Here is a 24,753-nt window from a genome sequence, read left to right on the forward strand (position 1 = left end):
AACCAATTATATTACTTTCTTACAATTAAACTTTGACGATATTTTATATATATATAGAAATATAAAATATCGTCAAATAAAATAAAATATTATATATATAGTATATACATAACATATGTGTGTGTGTGTGTGTGTGGTGGAAATAATTATGTGAAAATGAAAGAACAATGAAGTTACGTGGATAAGTTAACTTGAAAAAATGAAAAAAAGAATTAAAAAAAAAAAAAGATTTTGTTTTATTTTATTTGGAATAGCTTTGTGGGGTCCACTTCTATCTCCCCAAATATCTTTCTATAAATGAATATTGGTGCGTGTGGCAGCAGCACGAGAGAGGCACATGCACGCACTAACAGAAAGTCAAAAACAAAAAAGAAAAAAAAGGAGAAGCTAAGTAAGTAGCAGAGGAAACCAAAAAAAACATGGCAGGAGGCGGAGGAGCGGCGGACCACCGGCGGAGATACTGCCACAGGGAGGTTCTGCCGTTCTCAGTCATGGTAGTGATGGAGTGCACAAACGTCGGACTCAACACTCTCTTCAAAGTCGCCACCAACAGCGGCATGAGCCGCCACGTGTTCCTCGTCTACGCCTACGGCGTCGCCGCCCTTGTGCTCCTCCCCTCCCCTTTCTTCTCCCGCCGGTTAACTACATACTCTTAACTCAACTAATCATGTAATTAGCTGCTTAATTAATTAATTGGTAATGAAATTTATTTGTGTGTTTTGGCAGATCAAGGGTGCTGCCTCCGTTGACTTTCTCTGTACTGTGGAAGATCTTTATACTTGGAGTCGTTGGGTGAGTGATTTATGATTATTCAGTCAATTCTTTGTTTGATCGGAGGTTTGACTTTTTTTTATCAAATAAAAATCATTTCTTGAAAACAAGAATTTAATTTAACATAATTTTATTAATTTTTTTAATATAGATATACATCACAGATAATGGGGTACACCGGAATCAATTACGGTTCTCCGACGCTTGCTTCCGCCATGAGCAACCTTGCTCCGGCGTTCACTTTTGTGCTTGCCGTCATTTTCAGGTACAGTCCTTTTCACTTTACCCTTTTTTCTTTTTTTTCTTTTTTTTTTATTTTTAAATTATTTAGTTGCTATCCTGCTTTTATTCCCCCTCACCGGGTCCCACAGATTGGACTTGAGCTTCTTTTTTATTTGGCTTCAATAATGTTAATGCATTCTCATATTGAATCAATTAACTTTAGTGTGAATTGGGTCTGCAAGGGTAGAATTGTCATTTTTCGGAAAATTACTCCATGGAATCAAAAAGATTCGGTGAAAATCACACGGTAAGAGGGTCGGTGACAATAACAAATTTTGGGGGGATTTTGGTAATTACTGACATTTGGGGGAGTTTTTCGTTATTTTGCTTAAGTTCAAGGGGGTTTTCGTAATTTACCCTTAATGGAAAATTATGTTCTTTTAGTAGTCCTTATTTGAACTAGGCTATAATAAAATTGCAAATGTAATAAATTAATCCCATTTTGAGGCCTAAAGAGAGTACTTTTCTTGAATTTGGTTGGTAATATATACATACATGTATGCATATATAGGATGGAAAAGGTAGCACTATCAAGTACAAGCAGCCGAGCTAAAATCATCGGCACCATTGTCTCAATATCGGGAGCTTTCGTAGTAACATTTTACAAAGGCCCAAGCGTGACCGCCCCTCCAATTTCGTTGCATCAATCACTTCAATATTCACCATCTCAATCAAATTGGATGATTGGCAGTTTATTCCTCTCCGTCGAATATTTTTTGGTCCCCGTTTGGTACATTATTCAGGTGACCGATAACAAAAATTTTCATATCAACTCTCCTATTTCCCAAGATTTGAGTTTCTTAAAACCAATTATTACTTGTTTTCTTCTAATTTTAATTAATTATGCAGACACATATTATGAAGGAATACCCTGCAGAATTGACTGTGATCTTCTTCTACACCTCTTGTGTGAGCTTCTTAGCTGCTATCGTCAGCTTTTTCGCGGAACCGGACTCGACTAAATGGATAATCAAACCTAGTATTGCTTTGGCTTCTGTCTTATGCTCGGTAAATTTAAAAACCTCGTTTTAAAAAAAAAAATCTTTAAGACCAATCTTTTATTTTATTACATTTATTTTATGATCTAACACACACACACACACACATAAATATATATATAGGGAGTTTTTGGGTGTTGCATTAACAACGCTATTCACGCGTGGGCATTGCATTTGAGAGGGCCTGTCTACGTGGCTATGTTCAAGCCTTTGTCTATAGCCATTGCAGCTGCCATGGGAGTTATTATTCTCGGCGACACTCTTTATCTTGGAAGGTAATTAATCAAATTTTTAAATCCAAAAATAAATAAATAATTAATTAATTTGTACTAATGTATATTTATTGTGGTAAAATCAGCATAATCGGAGCAGCGATAATAGCAATTGGATTCTACACTGTATTGTGGGGAAAGGCCAAAGAGGATTTTGGTGAAGTTGATGTTGATGATAGAGATTTGGAGTCAGCTGCACAAAAGTATCCCTTATTACAAAGTTACAAAACCCAAGTTAGGTGATTATATATATGTACAATTAAACAACAACTATGTGTAGATGTTAATATGTATCTAATTATTATTATATATGTATAATTTGCTCTTGTTTGAGGATTATGAGATCCTAAATTTTCCCATGAACATGGAATAGTTGAGTTTGGGGCTTGTGGATTTGGGCTAGTTTGAACTGATTGAATAGGATATTAATTGGGCTTGCCAATTGTGTACGTTAAAAGAAATTATCTATAAAGATTTTCAAAAGTTTTTATTTATTTTTTGAGAAAAGAGAAGATTTTTATTCAAATTTTTTAATCATTTTCTACAATAGTTTGAATTGACACATCACACATAAATGGATCTATGAATGATAATCTAGCTAGTTCATGTGCAGCCTTATTGTCCTTTCTTGTAACGTGGCATGTAGAGAAGATATGAATATATTTATTGGGTAAATTACGGCTCCCCATTAAGATAAGTTCAAATTACGAAAAAACCTTCTTGTTTGTTTAATTATAAACCATTCATCAATTATGAATCTTCTTACACGTTTGTTCTCTTAGTGTCAAATTTAACAGAATTTTCTAGGTTCCCTCCCATGTTCTCCAGTTTGTACTCATTTTGTGCAAAAATGCAGTTTTTGAGGTACCATGATCTGATATTTACTAGTCAATAAACACATTTTATCATCATCTTATTTCAAAATGGGAACTCAAATGGTATAAAACGGGTACAAACTGAAGAATATTCCACATAATCTACAAGATTCTACTAAATTTGACATCACAATGGTGGACGTGTAAGAAGATTCATGGACCATTCCTCTTGATGGTTGCAAATCGTTGTAAAAACCTGACTAAAATCTCCATCAATAACCACTTCGTTCCATGACTATTCTCGTGTGTACTTCGCTACTAATAGAGCTGCTTTGGCTTCAACTGAGGTGGAGTCCAAACTCCAGAGATTACCTTATACAATTCGAAGACCATCCAACACACACCAGAATATGTCATAGCAATGATTCCAATACCAATACATCCCCATCTTTTGTATTCATAGCTGCATTGAAATTAATTATAACGACATTCGAGCTCGACGATTGCCACCTTGAATCCGACTCACCCCTTAAAACTCATGTGTGCACGCACAACACTAGCAATAAGATCGCGTGGCTGAGCTTCAAATTTTTGCACAAAAGATACAATCTTTTTCAACGTCCAATCATTTGATCAAGCAAACCAATAATTGAAACTCAACTAATTCTCAAATAATAGAAAAAATATTTGAAATTGAACTGCATTTAATAAGCTTCAAATAAATACAATTTTTTATTGATTTAAAAAAAAAAAAAGAAAAAAAAAGAAAGAAAGTTGATCGAGCAAAGCTCCATCCTTTTCGGGTCCACACATAATATTTACAGTCCAACCAAAAACCCTTGCCACTTGAGACTAGTCAGTTTAATCATTGTTCAACTCTTTGTTCCCTTAGTCCCTGTCGGATTTCAGACTTTTCACATTAGACCCCCAAAAAAGAAAATTATATACCTTGAGTCCTTCTATCTACTTCCTTATCTCCCCTTCAATATTTCACTCTTTTCTTTTCCTTTCGAAGTAATTATTCTTTTGCCGACGGTTTCTTGGATTTGCTGCCCTTTTTTCAGGCTGGTCTGCTTCAATCGTCTTTAATTTCAATTGGGTATGTTCCAATTTCAATTTTCAATCCTTTCTGATTATCAGCTCCTTATTTTTCGGATTCAATTTCTACTTTATGGGCTCAATTCATGTTTCTGAAGATTGTTTATCTTTGACGTTTTGCGATATTTTCCCCTAATTTATTTATGTTCGTTGTTAAAAGTTTTTATCTTTAGATCTCAAATTCTTGCTTTCGCCTCTGTCATTTATGCTTCTTTAGATTTCGTGGCTCTTTTTGTAAATTTCTTGATTCACTGCGTGTTTTAAAAAAAAATTTGAATTTGATTTTGGAATTGTAATTTAGATAATAAAAAAATGTCGCAAGGCTACGCAATCGAACTCTACTTCGATCCCGCTCTCGAGAACCAGGTGTTGAAAGCATGGAACGTTTTAGCCCGAAGACAAATCAGCACTCAGCTAATCGAGATCGAATCTAGGCCCCACATTACATTGTACTCGAGCCCTTTTACCGATGTCGCTAGAGTAGAGAATGTACTAAGAAACTTCGCTGCAAAGCAAGAACCCTTGGCCGTCTCCTTCTCTTCGATCGGAAGCTTCCCGAGTGACAACAATGTCCTGTTCCTCGGTCCGACGCCTTCGTTGTCGCTCCTTCAGTTTCATTCGCAATTGTGCGATGCGATGAAGAGAGAAGGTGTAGAAGTTGGGGACGATTTCTGTCCGGATAAATGGATTCCTTATTGCTCCGTGGCTGAGGAAGTTCCAAAGACTCGTTTTTTCGAAGCGTTCACCGTTTTGCGTGATTTGAAGATGCCCGTTAGTGGATACGCGATGGATATTTCGCTGGTTGAGTATTCGCCCGTTCGCGAGATCTTTTCGTTTACTCTGGGTACGCATCATGTTAGTGACTTTTGATGATGATGATGTCGTTTGTGTTAATTGCTGATTTAGATGATGTTCTATTTGGTTTGCGTTTTTACGTTTTACGTGGTTGTAATAAGTGGTTATTATAACTTATGTAGGTTGTAAGGATGGTACTTATAATTGATTTAGTTTTCAGTTATATAAACTTCCTCTTGTTGTACCAAATTGTGTCTTTAGTCGATAATGTGTCGTGAAGTGACTGTTTTCGTGGGCTTCAAATTTGTATTATATGGATCAGGTGTCGGTTTTTTTTTTTTTTTTTTATGTTGTCTTGTCTCTATAACATTCGTTCGTATATATAATTATCACTTTAGTCAGATGTTAATTCTTGTTTGTCTGAAACTGCTTTATGTTTCTTTAAGCCTCGTTCTTAACCGTTATCTTCAACGCTGAGCAGAGAACGGTGTCTGTTTTATCGCACTCTCGTAATGTGTGGATTTTTGTGCATTAATCAAAAATTGGGGCAAAAAAAAAATGAATCTTGAAACTTGACTTAGCATCTGTGTGTTTTCTTCTTACAAAACTTTTTGTCAGACATGCAAACTCATAATCCTGTCTCTGTTTCTGATGATAACTCGATCTGTGACTGTCTCTTAATCATCTCGAGTAGAATCTCGTTCCACACATCGATGGGGCCCGGTAAACACCAATGTATGCAATCACTATAACCCTTCATCCATTGATTCCCCCAGTTCACACCAGGGTGCCCGTCGGGCCTCATAAGCATCATCTCAGTCACATCAAGAACTTCAAACTTATTCCCATTTCGCCCCCCTTCATTCCTCGCAGTCTTGATTTCCTCCACTTGAATTCTCCTATATTCCAAATCTGGCCCTCCTCGATCGACCTCTTCCCTCCCAATCGGCCTCGTCCTATTGCAACTCCCTCCATTGTCCCAAGTCCCGTTCTCGAACTGCGAAGGCGAGTAGGTTCTCAGTACAGTGGTGATCTTCCTGCAGTTCGCGCAGTTATTGATTGTTCTGAATGCGGCCCGGAATGCCATACCAATTGCGAGGCCCGGCCCGACGTCTTTGACGTTTGGGGTTTGGCAGTAGACGCAGCCGAGGACGTTGTCGTTGTTGTAGAGATAGTTCTGCCGGAAAAACCAGGGCGCGTCGGAAAACACTGCGTAGTCGAGTGAGGGAAGCTTTTCTGACCAGTTTTTGTCGATTTTGTCCAGGTGGAGGTTGAAACCGCCGGTGGTGGACCCGTTGACTAGGCGCTCCGTGGCGGTGACGAGGAATTGAGACCAGAGCGCCATTAGCGTGAAGTTGTGCTTCGGAAATTCCCAGGTTACGAATCTGTCATCCTTGTCTTTTTCTGTTTGAATTGGAGTTTCTTTCTGCAAGAACATATTTTTAATTGAATTATGTATATTTCTTTTTTTAATAATAAAAAAGAATAATAGAAGAATTAATTAATAGGAGAGAATAATAATTGAGAGGAAAGACAAAAGGATACAATAGTAAAAAAGTTGTCTTTCTTTCATGTAAGTGCTTACTTTGTGCTGTTCAATTCACCAATTAGCATTAAATTTAATAATTTAATTCCATTAGATTCCAAAACAAGGTTGCTTAAATCATTAATATATTGACAAGTGGAAATCAGCCATAACTTAAGGAAACCCTACTGTATAAAAAAAAATTAAATCTTTCTTTAGTCAAAAGGAAACTCCATTGCCAATATATGTTTGAACATTTCAAGAATTATTAAAAGAATTAAATAAAGATAAACTAAATTAATTACCGTTGAGAGGAGACAGAGAAGCGATTCCATTTGATTCCTGGATAACGAATCACCGATGAAAGCCATTGTCTTGCCTGTAAGAGATGTAAGAAAATTATCGGGGCTGAAACGAGGAAGATCGCATTGGTCCGGTTTCCATCTCCAATGAAGAAAGTCTGTGTCTTTTCTTCCATGGAGGAAACAGTTTCTCATGAATGGAATTGTTCTGCAGCTGTAGTTTGTGTACAAAGAGCCTCTTCGGTCTGAAATCCATCGCCCCTCGGATAATTCGCACGCCTTTTGGCTGTCTGATTAAATTGCAGTGAAGATCGACGGTTGAATTATTTAAGAGGAAAATGAATTCAAGAATAGGGGATTGAATAAGAAAAAAAGATACCTTTTCGGGGTTGAATGAAGGTTGTGGTGTTGTTTGGATTAATGTGGTCGCGCACGATGTTTGCGTATTCGACGACGTATGCGTTGTTGTTGTTGTAAAGGAGGTGGAAACAGAAAAGGATGGCTATTGTTATAAATGTTAAGTAGAAAAAAAGAGAAGTTATGTTGTGTTTTTCTTTGCTGTGTGCTGTTGATTTCATCATGCTGCTTCAACTCTCTCTCTCTCTCTCTCTCTCTCTCTCTCTCTCTCTCTCTCTCTCTCTCTCTCTCTCTCTACTTCTCTGTGTTTTCTGTGTGTGTTTCTGTGTGTGTGAGAGAAAGAGAGAGGGAGAGTTTTAAGTGTTAGGTTTTATTAATCATACATGAGTTTAATTAATTAATAAATTGAGAAAGTCAAGTGCTGAGCATGACTATGGCATAATGGTTTATGGGTTTGTCATGTTCTACACATTTACAACTCAGATCTTGAAAATAGTGGAATTCTTTTTAATCATAAATTGGGGAATCTAGATTCAGCAATTTTATTGGGATATATATATATATATCATGGATTAGGTAGGTAGATCCAGAAAAACCCATTAATCTAACTAGTTTAAAAGAACAAAAAAAAAATTCCTCCTTAATATTCTCCCACCATTTTCTTGTGCATTTACCCAAATTGGGGTTTGTTTAATGCTACACTATGAAATATATCAAGTGATTATTAACTGCTGATCTGCGCATATTTACAAATACATGTTATGTGTGCTTAGCAAATGGTTATTTAACTGTATCAATACTTAAAAGTTACGCATTATATATGACTCGATGTAGCATCTCCATAACCACAAAGTGGACAGTTAGCTATTATGGAAGTAATGTGCATAAGATAATATAGGGATTATTAGTGAAAACCCCCCAATTAATTAGGTTATATTAAGGTGGATCTATACCCTTTTACAATATTAGTGAGAACCCCCTTAATTATTTAATTAAATTAATATTATTACAATTATTAAATATTATACCTATATTATCCCTAATTACCAAATCTTATATTTACAAACCCTAGCCACATCGTTTATCACAAACCGCCGTTCTCTAATCCCCTCATCTTTTCTCTCCCCTCATCTTTTCTCTTCTTTTCTGGAATCGATCGGTAGTATCAGCGGCGGCGGTGAAGGTGACGAAGGCGGCATCACATCTCAACAACGACGAGGAAGATCCCAACCCCTTCTCTTCTTTCTCGAATTGGATTCCGATGGCGCGGCGGAAGCGAGGGCGAAGGAGAGGACAAAGGCGGCACCATATCTCGACAACGACAAGGCGCCGCCGCTAAAACGAGGACGGGTCAGATGCCTTTTTCGGTCCCTCCCCTTTCCCTTCTGAGGGATGAACAGATCTGGTATTTATTTTTTTCTTCAATTTTTGGAAGCATTCTTGCAATCCTCGTCGGAAGACCACTCCACCACCGTTGTAATGGAATCGATCAAACTCGAGGAGGATGACGAAAACTTGGGCTGCATTTTCATGTGAGAATCGCAACCGACGACGCTCAACCGTAACCTCGAATGCCGTTAACATAAGCGGATCTGCTTCGTCCGTTATGTTTGGTATTGTTTGGGAGGCTGATTATCGTTCAATTAATTGTAGAATGTATGTTAGTTTGTTGAAATTGTGTTCATGTTAGTCAAGAAGATATAGTTGTTTTCGTTACGGTTGTAGTTGGTATCGATAATAGTCGTTTTTGTTGGAGTTATAGTGTGTTTTTTTTGCTTTTGTTTTAGTTGATTTTAATAATTTCTAGTTGATTCAATATAGTTGTTTTCGTATAGTTGCACCAAAAGGCGAAATCCCTCGCCCCCAGGGCCCCCATCCCTTGGCCCGACAAGGATTGATGGAGGAATGTAAATCATAGTTGATTCAATATAGTTGTTTTCGTATAGTTGTTTTAATTATTTCTAGTTGATTCAATATAGTTGTTTTTGTATTGTAATATAGTTGTTTTCGCAAAACAATATTGTTGTTTTTCATTAGTTTTTAGTTGTTTTGAATAAATAGTTACTTTAACAAATAGTTGTTGGAATGTATAGTTGTTTTAATACCAATTGTTTTAATAACAGTTGTTTTTAATAATAGTTGTTTTATTGAAATATAGTTGGTTAACTGAAAAACGAAAAAAAATATATATAGTAAAAGAATATTTAAATAAAAATATTAAAAAAATAAAAAAGAAAATTTAATTTTTATTATTATTTTTTAAAGAAGAAATAAATAAAAAAATCGAAAATTAAAATTAAAATAAAATTATAAAAAAAATATATCAAACTAGCGGATAATTGGTAGAGAATAGTTGGAGGGTAAATTTGAGAATAAAAAAATGATGGGTCTCTCACTAATAAAGGAAAAGGAGCTAGATCCATCCTTATTAAAATAATGTTAGAGGGGGTTCTCACTAATAGTCCCGATAATATAATGTGAAATTGCAAGTTTTGTTGCCTATAACTAGTATTTAAATTAAAATCACAAGCTCTTGTTAACAATATGTTTTATAATTTATTGGTCTTAGCCCAAGTTGAATAAGTGCGTGATATTATCAATAGTTGGACGCACTAAGAAGTCTAGTCTAGCACAATGAAAGTAGCTGCATAATTATTAAACAAACAGTATTTATATGCAATTAAGACTAACAACATTAATTGCAGAAATTAATACAACACTAAACATAGTTAATTTGTTCACCTCTTATAATTGAATTATAAAAAAAAAAGAAAAAGAAAAAAAAGGAAAATAAATTGTATAAAAACATGGGCCAAGGCCCAACATTGGAGCGGCCACATTGCCTCATTGGGCCCGCGCTCTATTTGGGGGCTTTATTTAAAGCAGTTGGTTTTTCAAATTTCTTTTATTTATTTATATATTTATTATCTGACAATATTTCTTTTTAATATTTAAAAGCTAATTCCCCAATTCCCATCGCCACTTCTCCTCCGCCGTCGTCAACACCACCGATACACCGCCATCAAAACAACTGGTCACTCTCGCTATCTCTTTCAATGGTGTTTTGTGAGCTCTGTTTATTCATGATTTATGCTGATGTGATGTGATTAATTATTTACTATTCTATTGCAATTCAATGCGTATGATTCCAATTTTCAACCATGAAGTGAATTAGGAGATGATTTCCAATTGCATATTTGTTCCATTAAATTCTACCCAAGTTTCTATTATTTGATTCATAAAACTGCAAATTTCTTTTTTCGTTAGGTATGCCAATTTTATGTATTTTTACTTTTTTTTTTTTTTTTAAATATACAACTAATGCAATTTTTTTCGTTTGTATGCCAATTAATGCACTTTCAGAAAAAAAATTAAATACTAATTAATTGGATGTATTCTTGTGGCATATATTGAGCTTCTTTATTATGTTGGCAGTAAATCTCATTCATACTATGTAATGTGGGCTGTGAATTCAGTTAGTGGAACTAGTTTTGTATTAGTGCTATATCTATATATTATCTGCTCACTGTTTCTGATTTGTTCATTTTTAATAAATTCTTTTACAGAAAAAAATTAAAATTGTAATAATAATTCTAGTTCAGAATCCTGACTCGTGATACAAGTGATACAGACACAGTTAACTAAAAGCGCTTTCGTTGAAGGTAATGCAGAATTCGATTCGTCTCTGATATCTTTTGCCATGGATTGCATTGAAGACATATTTGAATCCTCGTTAAAGTTAGAAGAAACCCATTTCAAAGATGGTTATGATGAGGGTCACGCCGATGGTTTAATCTCGGGGAAGGAAGAGGGCCGGCAAGTGGGCTTGAAAACCGGATTCGAAATTGGTGAGGAATTGGGGTTTTACAGAGGCTGTGTCGATGTTTGGAATTCCGCGGCTCGGGTTGACCCAAATTTCATCTCTGTCAGAATCCAGAAAACAATCAAGCAGATGGACGAATTGCTTCACAGCTACCCGATTCTCGAACCCGAAAAAGAATCGGGTTCCGATATGATTGATGCGTTAAGGCTTAAATTTAGGGCTATTTGCGCTAGTTTGAACATGAAATTGGAGTACAATGGTTACCCCAAGACGTCAGATGTTGAATTTTGATGCTTAATTCGGCGGTATTTAGCAGCATATAGATGATGCTTGCAAACTGTTTGATATATGTTCTAAGAAAGAAAAAAATGTGTCTGCGATTTTAATTTGATTTTTCGTGGTATTGTTGTTGCAATTGAGGGCCCAACTTTTATAAATCGTATAGTTGATTGTTCTCAGCCGCATAGATACACGATTTTCGGTTCGTGCTTGCCTTCAGTTCGTGCTTCGTACGTTTGTGTAAGAGATGGAAACACTGATTCGGTTCGTGTTTGCCTGCCATACAGGTTCGTACCCTCGAAAAGAAATTTTATAATTTTACAGGATTCTCCAAAACAAATATACATATATATCTATGATCAAATGAATTATATTTTTTTAATTGCATAATAAATGATAATGTATTTATGTATTATCCAATATACCTGATATTTGATGTTCCACTTGTGTTAGTTGTTTGGGCCATTTATTATTACAGTAGCAAATTATAGACAGTAACAGAAATTGTAAGTTTGATCTTCCCTACCAATCCCTATCTCTCTATATTACTGTATGCAACATCCAGCCCCACCATGCTTCATAACAATTATTCTTTCATATATATATATATATATATATATATATATATATATATATATATATATATATATATATATATATATATATATATATATATATATATGTGTGTGTGTGTGTGTGTGTGTGTGTGTGTGTGTGTGTGTCTGTGACACGTCATTTTATAATTTCGGATAATGTATTGAATTATCCTTTTCAATTTTGCTTTTTTTACTCTGTAATAGTACTTCTTAGTGGAGAGAGGCAATTAGAATGGTATTTTAGTCAAGTTATGTAATTTCCCCTCAAAAAATACATTTGTATTTTTTTGTTTTTTTTAACACATATGTCAAGATATTAAACGATAGTTAATTTGAAATGGAAGAAGTATTTTATATCATATTTTGGCTATATTGATATAACAATAAGTTAGAGTGAGAGTATGTATTCATTCTTCACGCGATTATACGTTGTGTCATGTGTGACTAGTTCGAATATTCACGTTTATCGACAAAACAAAATACTATAAGGTGTAACAAATGACACTAATTGTGTGAATATTACTCCATCCCCTTGGCTTCATTGACGAACACTTCTCGTGTTAAAGAATTTTCTTATTTTTCCAAATTATATGTCACTCTGGATTTTCAGTAATGCAGTAATTAATTAGTTTTTTTTTCTCAATTTTATACTTTATCACTCTTAATTAATTGAGAAATAATGAATGAATGAGGTATTTTACTAGTATCATGGAATATAATCAAAAGAAAGTGAAATAAATTGAATAAAAAAAAAAGAATAAAAGCAGTAGCATGTGGAGAAGATGCTGAAATGAGGTGCTGCTCCCACTAATCAACCAAAGCAACGTGGTTATTAATTGCTTATGTACTTTTCTGTAGCCATATTACTCATAATTACCCCAAAATAACAATTAATTACAAATAAAGTTTTCATGTAATTAATATAGGTTTTATGAATTAAATATTATTTAAAAAATAAAACTAAATCAATGGTAATACAGACAAGAACAGGGTAGCTGCTCATCACATGGGAGTTTATGAAAGTGAACTATCATTCACATGTATTTGCTGGTAATTAAAATTCAAAAATAAAATAAATAAATAAATAAATATGGTTTATATGTAATTAGGTGGTGGGATCGGATGGGTGAGGGTCCTGCTGGTGGATGGGGTGCACCACCATCTAGCCGCCATAACTACGCCAGCCTTTGTGCTTCTGTTTTTAATTTTTAGAAAATTATTTTTATTAGTTAGAAAATATATATCTATTTTTATCTATTATTTATAAGTTTAAATTGTAAATGGTTTCTCTAGTGTTAGAATATATTAAATTCATTTGGACCTTCAGAAGTCTGTAATAGTTCAGTTTTTCAGGCTTTTTAATTTGTAGTAATTAATTAATTACTTAATTAATTATCTATTTATTTATTTATTTATTTATTAATATTTTCCAAATTTTGGTTTTCTTTATTTCTTGTATAAATTGGTATTAATAAAAGTGGAGCGGCAGCAAAGAAATAGTTTAGGGTGTCATTATCAGTTAATACTTAATTAGTAGTAATACTAAACTAATAAGTGACGATGACTGTTTACCTTACTTAAAAATAGAAATAAACAAATATATATTATTTTTTAGTTTAAATAAAAAAACTATTGTTTGGACTTATTAAGGTGCACTAAATATAATTACAAGTATGGGGCCGGTTGCATGTACACGTAGCGTCACCCAAAATAAATTACTGGTACATAATTTTATTGAGATTTAGTTGTTTTATTTACTATTAAGATGTCAATGATGCCACATAAAATAATAATACTAATTTGTAAAAGAAATTAGTCTTAAGTATCTATGTAAACCGTGTTTAATTAACTTTACAGCGGATTGCTAATTTTATTTTAAGCTAAGTGGGAACTGATTCTGTTGACTTTAAAGGTAAAACTAAGAATTTATTGTACTGTGAGGACTGATTGTCAAATTCAAAGTTGCATAATTATTTATATTCGGTCTAAATAGAAAATATACATAATTGTATTTTAATTGATTCACGTAACAATAGTTGACCATTTGGTGGTGAGATTAGTGGATCTAAATCTGATATTTGCGACACGTTTTTTTCTGATCTAAGTACATAAATTTGTGATGCAAAGAATATTCTGTGTGGACTCAATCATGGCGCGGACGGTGCCAAAATTGAACAAGTAATTTAATTAAATAATTAAGGGTCAAACTTGGAGGGTGTTAGTTTGGTTATGGCTTACAAGCTCTTAAACAGAGCTTATAAGTTCTTTTAACGTTTTTTATAATTTTTTTAAAAATATTAAAATTTCAAAAAATCAAGTTGCGAAAGATTTTTTTTTTAAGTACTTCTACTCCACTTATATGATTATTATCCAAACACTTTAAAAATTAATTCTAAATTTAAGACGTATCAACTCTTAAAACAGTTTATTAGTTGTTTAAAGTAAACTTAGACGAACGAGCCATTAGGTGTTTTTAATTTGTATACGAGATGCAATTAGGCAAAACGTAAGATTAGACGAACGAGCCATTAGGCATTCCTCAAAAGACACCCTTTCAAGTCTACAAATGTATTTTTTGCCCCCACACTTGTATGTAATTTTAATATCATCCAAATTAATTCATATAGATATAGTAATATCTAATAATATATCTTTTTTTCTATTTCTTGTTTTTCGGTAGTGTAATATATAAAATAAAAATAAAATAAAAATAAAATAAAAAAACAAAGGTTGCAGCTGTATTTTGCAATTTGGCATCAACTCAACCGTGCCACATGTAGAAAGAAGAATAAAAAAATTATTGATGATCTTACAATCGAAACTCCGAACTCATAATCATGGCTGCTTAATTCCAGCTCATTATATTACATATTTTTGTATTCTTCTTATATTATGACTATTATTACATTTGACAATTCTCTATTTTGCTACGGTTCCTTTGTGCGTGATTCGCGATGAATGTATGTGTTATTATGTATAGATCAACGGTGCATGATCGTACGATATATTTTTATCGAGTGTACCATCTACAAAACTTTAGTCTGATCGAACGAGTAAGGCAAATAAATATTGGGTAGTAATAGTATTAGAAGTAACCATATATGGAGTAATTATTTAAAATGCTGTCCAATAATCAATGCCCAAAAATTGGCCCCATGAGAAAATATTGATTGGATTTTGGATTTCGGATTTCGGATTTTATACTTTTCCATTTTAATTAGGAACTCGAGTTGATCATAATTTCACTTTTATTACATATTGAATTATGACAACTCTTGAAAGCCACTGCTTACCCTTCGTAACTAAATAACTAAAACTCGATTTGCTTAAAAAACTCTAATGATTTGTTGTTAATTGTTATTATACTTTTGATTCAAATCTGATTAACTACAAACTTGCCACGTGGGACACCAAATCGGTCTAAAATCCTTAATTAGATCGTTTAGTATATAACAATACATTATAAAATCGGATTTCAAATTTGATTATTAACAAGTCAAATTTGATTATTAACAAGTCAAATCAATTGTAAGATTACGATTTTTCTACTTTCAACTTTCAAGATTCCAAATATCGAGTCGGCACATTTTTGGATCTATATATAATGATCGTGATTAAATTAAATCACATAATCCATAATTATCGTATTTTTAACACTTCTTCTATTTAAAAAAAAAATCTAATTACGACAAAAAAAAAAATTAAGTTGGAAAAAAACAAACTCAGATTATGATTTGATAATCAAGAAAATGGAGGTGGGGAATGGAGAGAGAGGTCCCTTTTACCAATCATAAAACAACCGTCCTTTAGACAAAAACAAATAATATATAAATAATTTAAAAAAAACAAATAATAATTAAATAATATTTTATTACACGGAATACAGGTCACCAGACAAGACACGAAGCTTCTGAACAGGAACAACAAGGTGGGGGGAGGGTTTAATTAATATCTTTAATTTGGCTGTAATTAGTTGTCACTAATTACCTATTAATCCACACCGACACTCCGTGTGGTGAATCTTGTGAGCTAGCTTTTCACATGAAAAAATCATCATAAATAAATTAAAAAGTGGAAATCAAGAAAAACACACAACACTAATTTGACCATGGGACTTAAATATTAAATCTAAAGATTTGATTAAACCCCCAAATTAATTAATTTAATATTTAATTTACATAGGATTCACCTTTGCCCAAATATTATTTTAAATTTAAATTAAACCCTGAACCTTCCATTTGCCTCACCACTGACAGTACTTTCCTTTCTCTCAATCTCTCTCTCTCCTCTCTTTCTCTCTCTTGTTGACTTGTGAGATAAATTGATTAAAACCCAGTTCCAACTGAATTTTCTGGAGTCTGTGCCATTCTTTTTATTTCTGTTTTAGATCCAGATTTAACTCAAACTATACATATACATATATATATAGACAAATTATTATGTCATAATATATAGTACCACCATTTCCGTTTCAACAACCAAGAAAATGATGGCCTGACACTTCATCAAACAAAAAAAAAAAAAAAACCCATCTTTCCAAAATTTAAATTTCTGAGGTTTCAAAACCAATTTCTAAAAACGCCGTCGTTTTACCAGTGTTCGTCAATGGCGCCAAACACAGTAGTGGTGACACTCGAGAAACCAGAGAATATATCACTAATAGAAATGAAAGATTCGAAAAGATTCGAAGAGAAGCAAAAGGGATCGAGCCCGAAGCAGTTCACATGGCTGCTACTGCTAAAAGCCCACAGAATCCTCGCATTCGTTCCGTGGCTGGCGAACAACCTGCCGACAGTTTTCGGGTCGGTGAAGAAGCGCATTGCCACGTCGGATCCGAACGAGGAGGACCCGAGATACAAGGGGCGCCTCTACATATTCATAAAAGCGTTTCTCGCAGTTTCGATCATCGCTCTGTTGGTCGAAGTTTTCGCTTATTTCAACGAGTGGGAATTGATCAATCCAACTGTGGAGGTTCAGAATCTTGTGCAGTGGTGCTACGTGGCTTGGCTCAACTTCAGAGTTGACTATATTGCCCCTGTCATTGTTTCTCTCTCTAAGTTTTGTATTCTACTCTTCATGATCCAATCATTGGATAGATTCGTCCAGTGTTTGGGATGCTTCTGGATTAAGTTCAAGAGATTGAAACCCATTGCAGAGGATCAAGATTATGACATTGAAGATGGATCTTCTTTCCCCATGGTTCTTGTTCAGATTCCCATGTGCAACGAGAAAGAGGTAATAATATTTTTAGAAAAGAATAAAAAAAGCTGTCTTTGTTTTTTTTTTTTTTCTTGTCTGAATTTCATGGATTTGCAGGTGTATGAGCAATCGATAGCGGCGGCGTGTGAGTTAGATTGGCCGAAAGATCGGTTTCTAATACAAGTGTTGGACGATTCAGATGATGAGTTGTTGCAGCATCTGATCAGGGATGAGGTGACGTCATGGAAAGAGAAAGGGGTCAACATTATTTACAGGCACCGGTTCATCCGAACCGGTTACAAAGCCGGCAACCTTAAATCAGCCATGTCTTGCGACTACGTCAAAGACTACGAGTTCGTCGCTATTCTCGACGCCGATTTCACACCCAACCCCGATTTCCTCAAACTTACAATTCCCCATTTCAAGGTAATAACTAATAATTATGGTAAAAAATACATTTTGCCCCCTGAACTATATGGATATTGCACGCTTGTCCCTGAGAACTTCGAAAAGTTTTAACTGCACATGCGAATCGAAGGGTAATATTGTCTTTTCATATCGAAGTTGACTTTGATCCAAACCTTTTAGGGGGCAATCTGCAATTTCTCCAAAATAATAATCTTTCTTTTTCCTTTAATTTTTTTTTAATAAAGCATGTCTTATATTTTCCAGGGAAATCCGGAGTTAGGATTGGTCCAGGCTCGGTGGTCGTTTGTGAACAAAGACGAAAACTTACTGACAAGACTTCAAAACATCAATTTGTGCTTCCACTTTGAAGTGGAGCAGCAAGTGAACGGGCTTTTCCTAAACTTCTTCGGTTTCAACGGGACAGCTGGCGTGTGGAGGATCAAGGCCTTGGAAGATTCCGGAGGCTGGCTCGAGAGGACAACCGTCGAGGATATGGATATAGCTGTCCGAGCCCACTTGAACGGGTGGAAGTTCATTTACCTTAACAATGTTAAGGTTCTCTGCGAATTGCCCGAATCTTACGAAGCGTATAAAAAACAACAGCACCGTTGGCATTCCGGTCCAATGCAACTATTCCGGCTTTGCCTCCCTGCAATCGTAACTTCCAAGGTATATATATATTGTTAGATTCGCATATATATTCTTGTACTAAAAACTAAATCTCATTCAAAATTGGAGTTTGTTGCTATTAGCATTGTGTATATCGAATTGCTAGAAATATTAGCAAAAACCCTTCTACGATGCAATTTTTTTAGCACACGATCCCCTAAATGATGCGTTTTTAGGGGTAATTTGCTAATAAAATTGAATCATAGGGGCTGTTTTGCTAATATTTATAATATGTGGGTTTTTTTAACAATTAGACTAAATAGGTGGTGCTAAATGCAATTAACCCTACTAAAACTATGTAATTTCAGTATTAACCCTTCAAAAGTATATAATTCACTATTAGCCCTTTAAAACTATATAATTTCACTATTAGCCCTTCAAAACTATACAATTTCTATATAAGCCCTTCAAAAGTGCATAATTTCATTACAAACCCTTGAAAACTATATAATTTCATTAAGTGTTAGTTTCACTAAGTGTTCTGACTTGTTGAATAAATTGATGCAGATATCAGCGTGGAAGAAGGCGAATTTGATATTTCTGTTCTTTCTTCTGAGGAAACTCATACTTCCATTTTACTCGTTCACACTGTTCTGCATTATTCTGCCATTGACGATGTTCATACCGGAAGCCGAATTACCGGCATGGGTTATCTGCTACGTGCCGATCGTGATGTCGATAGTGAATATCCTCCCGTCGCCGAAATCGTTCCCGTTTCTAATGCCGTATCTGCTGTTCGAAAACACGATGTCTGTGACAAAGTTCAACGCCATGATTTCCGGGCTGTTCCAGCTGGGGAGTTCTTACGAGTGGGTGGTGACGAAGAAAACCGGAAGATCGTCCGAATCGGATTTAGTGAGCCTGGCCGAGAGAGAATCGAAGACTGCCAACGAAGAGAAGATTCAGAGGAGGTTGTCGGAATCCGGCCTGGAAATGCTCGGCAAGATCAATGAGCAGAATGAGGTTAAGGTGGCGGCGGCGGTGGTTGGGCCGCCGGCGATGAAGGCTAAGAAGAAGAAGAACAGGCTTTACAGGAGTGAGCTAGCGCTGGCGTTTCTGCTGCTGACGGCGGCGGCGAGGAGTTTGTTGTCGGCGCAGGGGATTCATTTCTATTACTTGCTGTTTCAGGGGTTGTCTTTTTTGGTGGTGGGATTGGATTTGATTGGGGAGCAAGTCAGCTGATTTTTTTTTTTTTTAATTTTTTATTTATTATAATTTAGTGGTGGTGGTGATATATATATTTTCTTGAAATTCGATTTATATGTGATTTTGAAGATTGTTATTACTACTACATACATAACAGTTTGAAGAAACTGATTTGTCCGGTTCTGTTATGAACCGGGTTTTCATCACAGAGTGAGGGTTTAGCAAAGTAGATTTGATTCTTTTAATTGTATAATTATTACAAGGTATAAACACTCTTTCAGATTATTTATATACTAGTACTGCTGAATGTAAATAAGTTTTATTTTTTCTTTTTAATTTGGTATTGAATAAAGCTGGTTTTATATTACTTTTTCATCATTTCATGTTTGCCATGAACTCGGGTATTGTTAACGATTATCGTTCGTCGACTAAATGCATGTAACTGCAATACTTGATTGAGTAGAAAGAGCGTACGAATTCGATTTTCGTTGCTTAAGCATTGTGAGCAGTGTTTATTCAGTCTCCTCCTACAATATATTTCTTAACCGATCTTGTCGCACAAAAACGATATTTAATCAATGTACATTATGCGAGTTCCTTTTTATAGTCGAAATGCATTCAACAATGACCACTTTCAAGTCTTAGTAAATACTATTGTTATAGGTTTATTTTATTTGATATATTGTTTTTTTTTTAAATCAGAATTTTATTTGATATTTGGTTAGTTTAATAAATATTCGGATGATTTACAATTATGGAGAATTGTACATACTTTGAACCTATGATAGTCCAATTGTTGACTATAATAATTAGGGCAAATTACGGCCATCCCTAAGGTGAAGTCGAATTACGAGAAAACTCCTTCTGTTAGTGTAATTACAACTACCTCCTCAATTATATATTTGCTTTCGAAAAAAACCTTCATTCAATATATAAATTTTACACCGTAAGTGCGGATGGACGTGTAAAATAATACATAATTGAGGAAGTGCTTGTAATTACCCAATCATAAGGGGTTTTTTTGTAATTTAACATTACCTTAGGTAGGTGATTGTAATTCGCCCTATTGTACATATTAATCATAGTTTAGAAATCAAACAAGATAATAGTTGATTGTCAATTCATGACTTTTACGTTAAATCTTTTACAAGAAAATAATAATAAGGGTAAATTACAACCACCCCTGAGGTATGGTCAAATTATGAAACTCCTCTCTTGTTTAGGTAATTACAATCACCCCTCAATTATCAAATTTAGTGGAATCTTCGAGATTATATGGAATATTATCACTTTTGTACCCGTTTTATCCCATTCAAACTCTACATTCTGAAGCAAGATGATCATAATATGTGTTTTTTGGCTTGTATATATCATATTGTGGTGCATCAGAAAATGTATTTTTAACAAAACGAGTACAAACTATAGCACATTCCAAGGAATCTAGATGATTATGTTGAATTTGACACCATAAGGGTGGAGGTGTAGGAAAAAAATCATAGTTGAAGGGGATAGATGTAATTATCGAAACAAGAGGAGTTTTTTCGTAAATTGATCATACCTTAGGGGTGGTTGTAATTTACCCTAATAATAATTTAGTTTCTTCTCGAAAAAAAATATATAATAATTTAGTTTAATAAATTGAATTGAAAAATAAAATTATTGGGCTGCAGTCATTATATAAGATGGGCTTTTTGTGAAGCCCGTATCTGTTTCTACATTCCCGCCAAGAGGCCCATACAAATATCCGACCACTTTCTTTCCTTTTCTGTCAAATCAAATCATTTTTCCGCAGTTTCACTCTTCACGCAGCTGGAGTGCTGATTCCGGTGGATCAAAGGTACATAATTCTCCACTGTTCATCCTCTTCTCGTTTTAGTTTATCGCAATTTCAATACCCGAAGTGTTTGAATTATACAAAGTTAATTTTCCGGTGTTTGATTTTAATCTCAATGCTAATTAGGGTTTCCAATTACTTGTCTCTTCTTAAGCATTTTACAGTAGTTGCAGCTGAATTATGGGATTCGCTTGTAATGTTTCAGGTTGAAGTTCAGAAGCAAGGATTAATTAAAATGGGTGATGAAAAGGATGCTTTTTATGTTGTACGAAAAGGGGATTCAGTTGGAGTTTATAAAAACATAAACGATCTTCAATCTGTTCTTCGATCTTCTGTAATTTTCTCTTATTTTTAATTCTGTATATATAATCTATCTTTCCTGAGCTCATCAATTTTTTTTGAGCATGGTAAAAAAATATTTATTGCTGTATACATTTTTCGATGTAGGTTATAGATACTTCTGTAAGTGTCTTTAAAGGTTACGGCTTGTCGAAAGAAGCCGAGGACTATCTGTCATCGCACGGACTGACAAACGCTATTTATTGTATTGATGCCAGCGATGTGCAAGATGATCTTTTCGGCCAACTTATCACTTGCCCTTTTCGGGTATGATTTGTCGATGTTTAAATCTTATCTTTTTCCATGAAGAATATTATATATTCTTCATTGACAAAGTTTGTTTTGTGCAGGAACCAAATTCTTCTAAAGATAAATCAGCAAGCAAGAATCATTCAGAGAAGAGGCCACAGGTAATCTATGAATACTTGCTCCGAGTTGGATGTGGCATTGAAGTAATTATGCAACTATTAGTCTGCTGCAATATAAAATTGTCTACTGATTCTTCACTTCTATTTCTTTTTCATTTGTCGGGTACGATTGTTGTCTAATTTTAACTTGGGTTTTCTCTATTCTTCTCAGGATGTTATTGGATCGGCTTCTTTTCCAGTAAATCCTCAGTTAAAGATTGCTAAGTTAGATAATTTCCTCCAAGTTTCTCCAATTTCGTCTTACTGCGTAAGCTTCTTATCACATGTGAATAATATTTTGTAGTGTAATATGGCTGAGTGCCAATGTAAAAAGATTCCACAATATGCCCACTAATGACTAATGTTTATCTCGTGTATCAAATACGTGCTTTCAGTTCTTAGTTTTGCGATCATTTTGGTGACTAACTAACAGGACAATAAAATTCTTTAGACATCCATTAATTCACCACTTTATACTCAGCTTCTGGTATATTCACCACCGAACATATGCTGTCTCAAGTTCATACTTCAGGCTTTGTCCTTGTTATTTTTACTTGTTTATAGATTCGTGGACATATAATTTAAGGTGGTTCCATGCATATTTCACAGCTTGACTTCCCATTTCATGTACAGTGTACGTGTACTGTCGAGTTTGATGGTGCTTCAAAGGGCAACCCTGGACAAGCTGGTGCAGGGGCTGTGTTGAGGGCAGGAACAATGGTGCTCTGAACTTTATTTCGTGTGATTCTTTTCTTTTACTTTATGCTCGTTACCTCTTTATCCAAGAGTAATTTCGTTATTTGGCAAATAACTTCTTACACCACCTGACAGTTTTATTTTTCACTTTAAATTCGGCTAGGTGTATCGATTGCGGGAAGGTGTGGGTATTGCGACTAATAACGTTGCTGAATATCGAGGTATCATTTTGGGGTTAAGATATGCTCTTCAGAAAGGGTTCAGAGATATATGTGTTAAAGGAGACTCTAAACTCGTTTGCATGCAGGTATTATATATCTGCATTCTTTCAGTTCATTTATCTACTCTGTATCTCCTTATACCGACACAAATGAAGAATAGAAAAAGAAAACGAAAACTTGATATACTAAATGCTATATATACTGAATACTTATCTCGTTGGCAGGTTGAGGGTAAATGGAGAACTAAAACCCAGAATATGACGGACTTGTGTAAGGTGGCTAAAGAGTTCATGGGGAAGTTTTCCTCGTTTGAGATATGCCATATTCCAAGAGTAAGTTAAAATGTGTAATCTTTTCGATAAAAAAGCATTTAATTCATCTTAGGAGGTAGAAAATAGTACTTTTTCTTTTGAATTTTTATATATTTTGAATGTGTAAAAAATCTAATTTGTGTTTCTTTTTCCTATACTATTTTATCGGCATGCCCCTTCTTCTTATGTCGTTGCCAGGATGAAAACACTGAAGCCGATGCCCAAGCAAACCTAGGAGTACATCTAAAATGTAATCCCATTCTTGATATTCTTCCCTTTTCATATAATATAGTACATATTTTTTTTAATAAATCCTCACTTGGTGCAATGCTTTTGCAGGTGGTGACGTTCAAGTGGATGGCGAAAATATCTGATTCTAGCAGATGCGGATATTTGATTCTGCTTGGCTGTTGCATAAACAAATTATAAAATGTAGATAAATTATCGGTGTATGTGTTGTACCGACGGTGTCGAGAAATTGGATTTGTAAGTTATGTTCTTGTGACAAATATAATTAAGGTACTTGGCTCTTATGTGTTGGATTGGATCCTCTTGTATATATGTGTGGTTTGATTAAGTTCATTAACATTTCTTAAAAGTGAGAGTTGGAACTTGGAATCATAAATTAAACAATATAGAAAAAAAATGATATTAGTAATAGAAAAAAAATAGCCTGTTCAAATATGAAAAAAGAAATGGCATTTTTTATATAATTAAAGAAATAACACTTTAAATCTAGGATTAGCTTTTAGAAATTGGGTTTATTGAACTCCAAACCTCTAGAACCTTGGGTTTGTCTCTTAACTTGGATATTAAGTACATAATTATTTCTTGAAGTAAAAATTTGGGGATGATTAGCACACACACAAGCTCTCGATCACATCAGATTTGACTGAAACTCACTAACTCGGACTCATCCTCGCCCCAATCTCACTCTCACCAAATACGAACTCTCTCGCATTTCCCGTAGAATTGAAAGAACAAACAAAAATCAAATTTGCGCGTGTCTTCTCTCTCATCCCTCTCTTGGTAGTTTGGAATATATAGATGAGAAAAGTAAAACGTCATCTAAACAGGATTACCAATAGTGGCACATCCACATCACGGTCAGCTGAGATGTTGCCGGAAGTAGACGATGGTAAGGCGAAAGAGGATAGAGAGATCAGAAGATAATTATGGTTGATAGGTGAGGCGAAGAGGTTTAAGCACCTCACATAGACGGTCAAAATCAAAGTATTAAGGTGAGCTTTTCATATCAAAATTCGAGAGAGTTTTATCGGACAAATGGGATTTGTGTGCAAGTAGAACATTTGTTTCGACTGGACCGCCTCAAGTAGAAATTGGCTAGTGTCCGAATTCTTGATAAATTCATTTGGTTCCAAAATCAAACAACATCACTTTTTTTAAACAGTTTTGCTTATAATTAAAATTAAGAGTAAAAAACAGTTTACCCCCTAAACAAATGGCCATTTTGCACTTTGCCCCCCAAACAAAAAAAATTTGCACGTTCTTATTTAAACTTCGGTTTTTGTTGCACGGTGCCTCAAAATTGGAATTTTCCAGCCATTTTGACCGGAATCTTACGCACGTGCTTTTCACGTGAGTTTTAA

At 34.6% G+C, this 24,753-nt stretch overlaps 6 protein-coding genes across 12 annotated transcripts; 5 read left to right on the forward strand and 1 right to left on the reverse strand.

The window, feature by feature from the left end:
* The first annotated feature begins 183 nt into the window (after nt 1–183).
* Nucleotides 184–2,686, forward strand: LOC105969067 (WAT1-related protein At3g28050). Of its 2 annotated transcripts, XM_012993798.2 has the most exons (7): nt 184–637; nt 727–792; nt 923–1,036; nt 1,565–1,796; nt 1,903–2,061; nt 2,175–2,326; nt 2,410–2,686. In XM_012993798.2, the coding sequence occupies exons 1-7, from the start codon at nt 420–422 to the stop codon at nt 2,564–2,566; spliced, it is 1,098 nt and encodes a 365-aa protein (XP_012849252.2). In that variant the 5' UTR covers nt 184–419; the 3' UTR covers nt 2,567–2,686. The 2 variants fall into 2 exon arrangements, with proteins under 2 accessions (XP_012849252.2, XP_088677588.1); XM_088821462.1 differs by lacking the exon at nt 2,410–2,686 and having other exon boundaries at nt 327–637; nt 2,175–2,330.
* A 1,365-nt stretch (nt 2,687–4,051) lies between these two features.
* Nucleotides 4,052–5,368, forward strand: LOC105969058 (RNA ligase/cyclic nucleotide phosphodiesterase family protein). Its single transcript, XM_088821464.1, has 2 exons — nt 4,052–4,237; nt 4,538–5,368. The coding sequence occupies exon 2, from the start codon at nt 4,549–4,551 to the stop codon at nt 5,104–5,106; it is 558 nt and encodes a 185-aa protein (XP_088677590.1). The 5' UTR covers nt 4,052–4,237; nt 4,538–4,548; the 3' UTR covers nt 5,107–5,368.
* A 212-nt stretch (nt 5,369–5,580) lies between these two features.
* On the reverse strand, nt 5,581–7,574 carry TBL22 (TRICHOME BIREFRINGENCE-LIKE 22). The gene is made up of 3 exons (XM_088821463.1): nt 7,238–7,574; nt 6,862–7,148; nt 5,581–6,457 (listed from the first exon to the last, which is right to left on the reverse strand). The coding sequence occupies exons 1-3, from the start codon at nt 7,437–7,439 to the stop codon at nt 5,660–5,662; spliced, it is 1,287 nt and encodes a 428-aa protein (XP_088677589.1). The 5' UTR covers nt 7,440–7,574; the 3' UTR covers nt 5,581–5,659.
* Nucleotides 7,575–10,115: 2,541 nt separating this feature from the next.
* On the forward strand, nt 10,116–11,504 carry LOC105969051 (uncharacterized). 5 transcript variants are annotated; one of them, XM_088821471.1, is made up of 2 exons: nt 10,116–10,249; nt 10,887–11,504. In XM_088821471.1, the coding sequence occupies exon 2, from the start codon at nt 10,916–10,918 to the stop codon at nt 11,327–11,329; it is 414 nt and encodes a 137-aa protein (XP_088677597.1). In that variant the 5' UTR covers nt 10,116–10,249; nt 10,887–10,915; the 3' UTR covers nt 11,330–11,504. The 5 variants fall into 5 exon arrangements, with proteins under 5 accessions (XP_088677597.1, XP_088677598.1, XP_088677596.1 ...); XM_088821472.1 differs by having other exon boundaries at nt 10,129–10,249; nt 10,878–11,504; XM_088821470.1 differs by having other exon boundaries at nt 10,134–10,249; nt 10,818–11,504.
* Nucleotides 11,505–16,114: 4,610 nt separating this feature from the next.
* Nucleotides 16,115–19,702, forward strand: CSLC04 (Cellulose-synthase-like C4). The gene is made up of 4 exons (XM_012993768.2): nt 16,115–17,148; nt 17,230–17,538; nt 17,785–18,189; nt 18,697–19,702. Exons 1-4 carry the CDS (start codon nt 16,519–16,521, stop codon nt 19,369–19,371), a joined length of 2,019 nt encoding a protein of 672 aa, XP_012849222.2. The 5' UTR covers nt 16,115–16,518; the 3' UTR covers nt 19,372–19,702.
* A 1,370-nt stretch (nt 19,703–21,072) lies between these two features.
* On the forward strand, nt 21,073–23,676 carry LOC105969030 (uncharacterized). Of its 2 annotated transcripts, none has more exons than XM_012993755.2 (10): nt 21,073–21,172; nt 21,375–21,503; nt 21,617–21,775; nt 21,859–21,918; nt 22,088–22,183; nt 22,549–22,635; nt 22,775–22,918; nt 23,057–23,164; nt 23,342–23,393; nt 23,483–23,676. In XM_012993755.2, the coding sequence occupies exons 2-10, from the start codon at nt 21,405–21,407 to the stop codon at nt 23,515–23,517; spliced, it is 840 nt and encodes a 279-aa protein (XP_012849209.1). In that variant the 5' UTR covers nt 21,073–21,172; nt 21,375–21,404; the 3' UTR covers nt 23,518–23,676. The 2 variants fall into 2 exon arrangements, with proteins under 2 accessions (XP_012849209.1, XP_088677601.1); XM_088821475.1 differs by having other exon boundaries at nt 21,131–21,172; nt 22,525–22,635.
* The last annotated feature ends 1,077 nt before the right edge of the window (nt 23,677–24,753 follow it).

The sequence above is a fragment of the Erythranthe guttata genome, chromosome 8, assembly GCF_056151865.1.
Source record: "Erythranthe guttata isolate IM_541 chromosome 8, IM_541, whole genome shotgun sequence".
Lineage (NCBI taxonomy): Eukaryota > Viridiplantae > Streptophyta > Magnoliopsida > Lamiales > Phrymaceae > Erythranthe > Erythranthe guttata.

Excerpts from the sequence above, each read along its gene's own strand:
- CSLC04 (XM_012993768.2), top strand. The coding sequence starts at position 16,519 with ATGGCGCCAAACACAGTAGTGGTGACACTCGAGAAACCAGAGAATATA. Across the intron at positions 17,149-17,229 it reads CCATGTGCAACGAGAAAGAG|GTGTATGAGCAATCGATAGC; the intron begins GTAATAATATTT and ends ATGGATTTGCAG. Across the intron at positions 18,190-18,696 it reads CTGCAATCGTAACTTCCAAG|ATATCAGCGTGGAAGAAGGC; the intron begins GTATATATATAT and ends AAATTGATGCAG.
- LOC105969067 (XM_012993798.2), top strand. The coding sequence starts at position 420 with ATGGCAGGAGGCGGAGGAGCGGCGGACCACCGGCGGAGATACTGCCAC. Across the intron at positions 638-726 it reads TCCCCTTTCTTCTCCCGCCG|ATCAAGGGTGCTGCCTCCGT; the intron begins GTTAACTACATA and ends GTGTTTTGGCAG. Across the intron at positions 2,062-2,174 it reads TGGCTTCTGTCTTATGCTCG|GGAGTTTTTGGGTGTTGCAT; the intron begins GTAAATTTAAAA and ends ATATATATATAG.
- LOC105969058 (XM_088821464.1), top strand. The coding sequence starts at position 4,549 with ATGTCGCAAGGCTACGCAATCGAACTCTACTTCGATCCCGCTCTCGAG.
- LOC105969030 (XM_088821475.1), top strand. The coding sequence starts at position 21,405 with ATGGGTGATGAAAAGGATGCTTTTTATGTTGTACGAAAAGGGGATTCA. Across the intron at positions 21,504-21,616 it reads AATCTGTTCTTCGATCTTCT|GTTATAGATACTTCTGTAAG; the intron begins GTAATTTTCTCT and ends TTTTCGATGTAG. Across the intron at positions 22,636-22,774 it reads TGTTGAGGGCAGGAACAATG|GTGTATCGATTGCGGGAAGG; the intron begins GTGCTCTGAACT and ends AAATTCGGCTAG.
- TBL22 (XM_088821463.1), bottom strand. The coding sequence starts at position 7,439 with ATGATGAAATCAACAGCACACAGCAAAGAAAAACACAACATAACTTCT. Across the intron at positions 7,149-7,237 it reads CTTCATTCAACCCCGAAAAG|ACAGCCAAAAGGCGTGCGAA; the intron begins GTATCTTTTTTT and ends CAATTTAATCAG. Across the intron at positions 6,458-6,861 it reads TTCTCTGTCTCCTCTCAACG|AAAGAAACTCCAATTCAAAC; the intron begins GTAATTAATTTA and ends ATGTTCTTGCAG.
- LOC105969051 (XM_088821471.1), top strand. The coding sequence starts at position 10,916 with ATGGATTGCATTGAAGACATATTTGAATCCTCGTTAAAGTTAGAAGAA.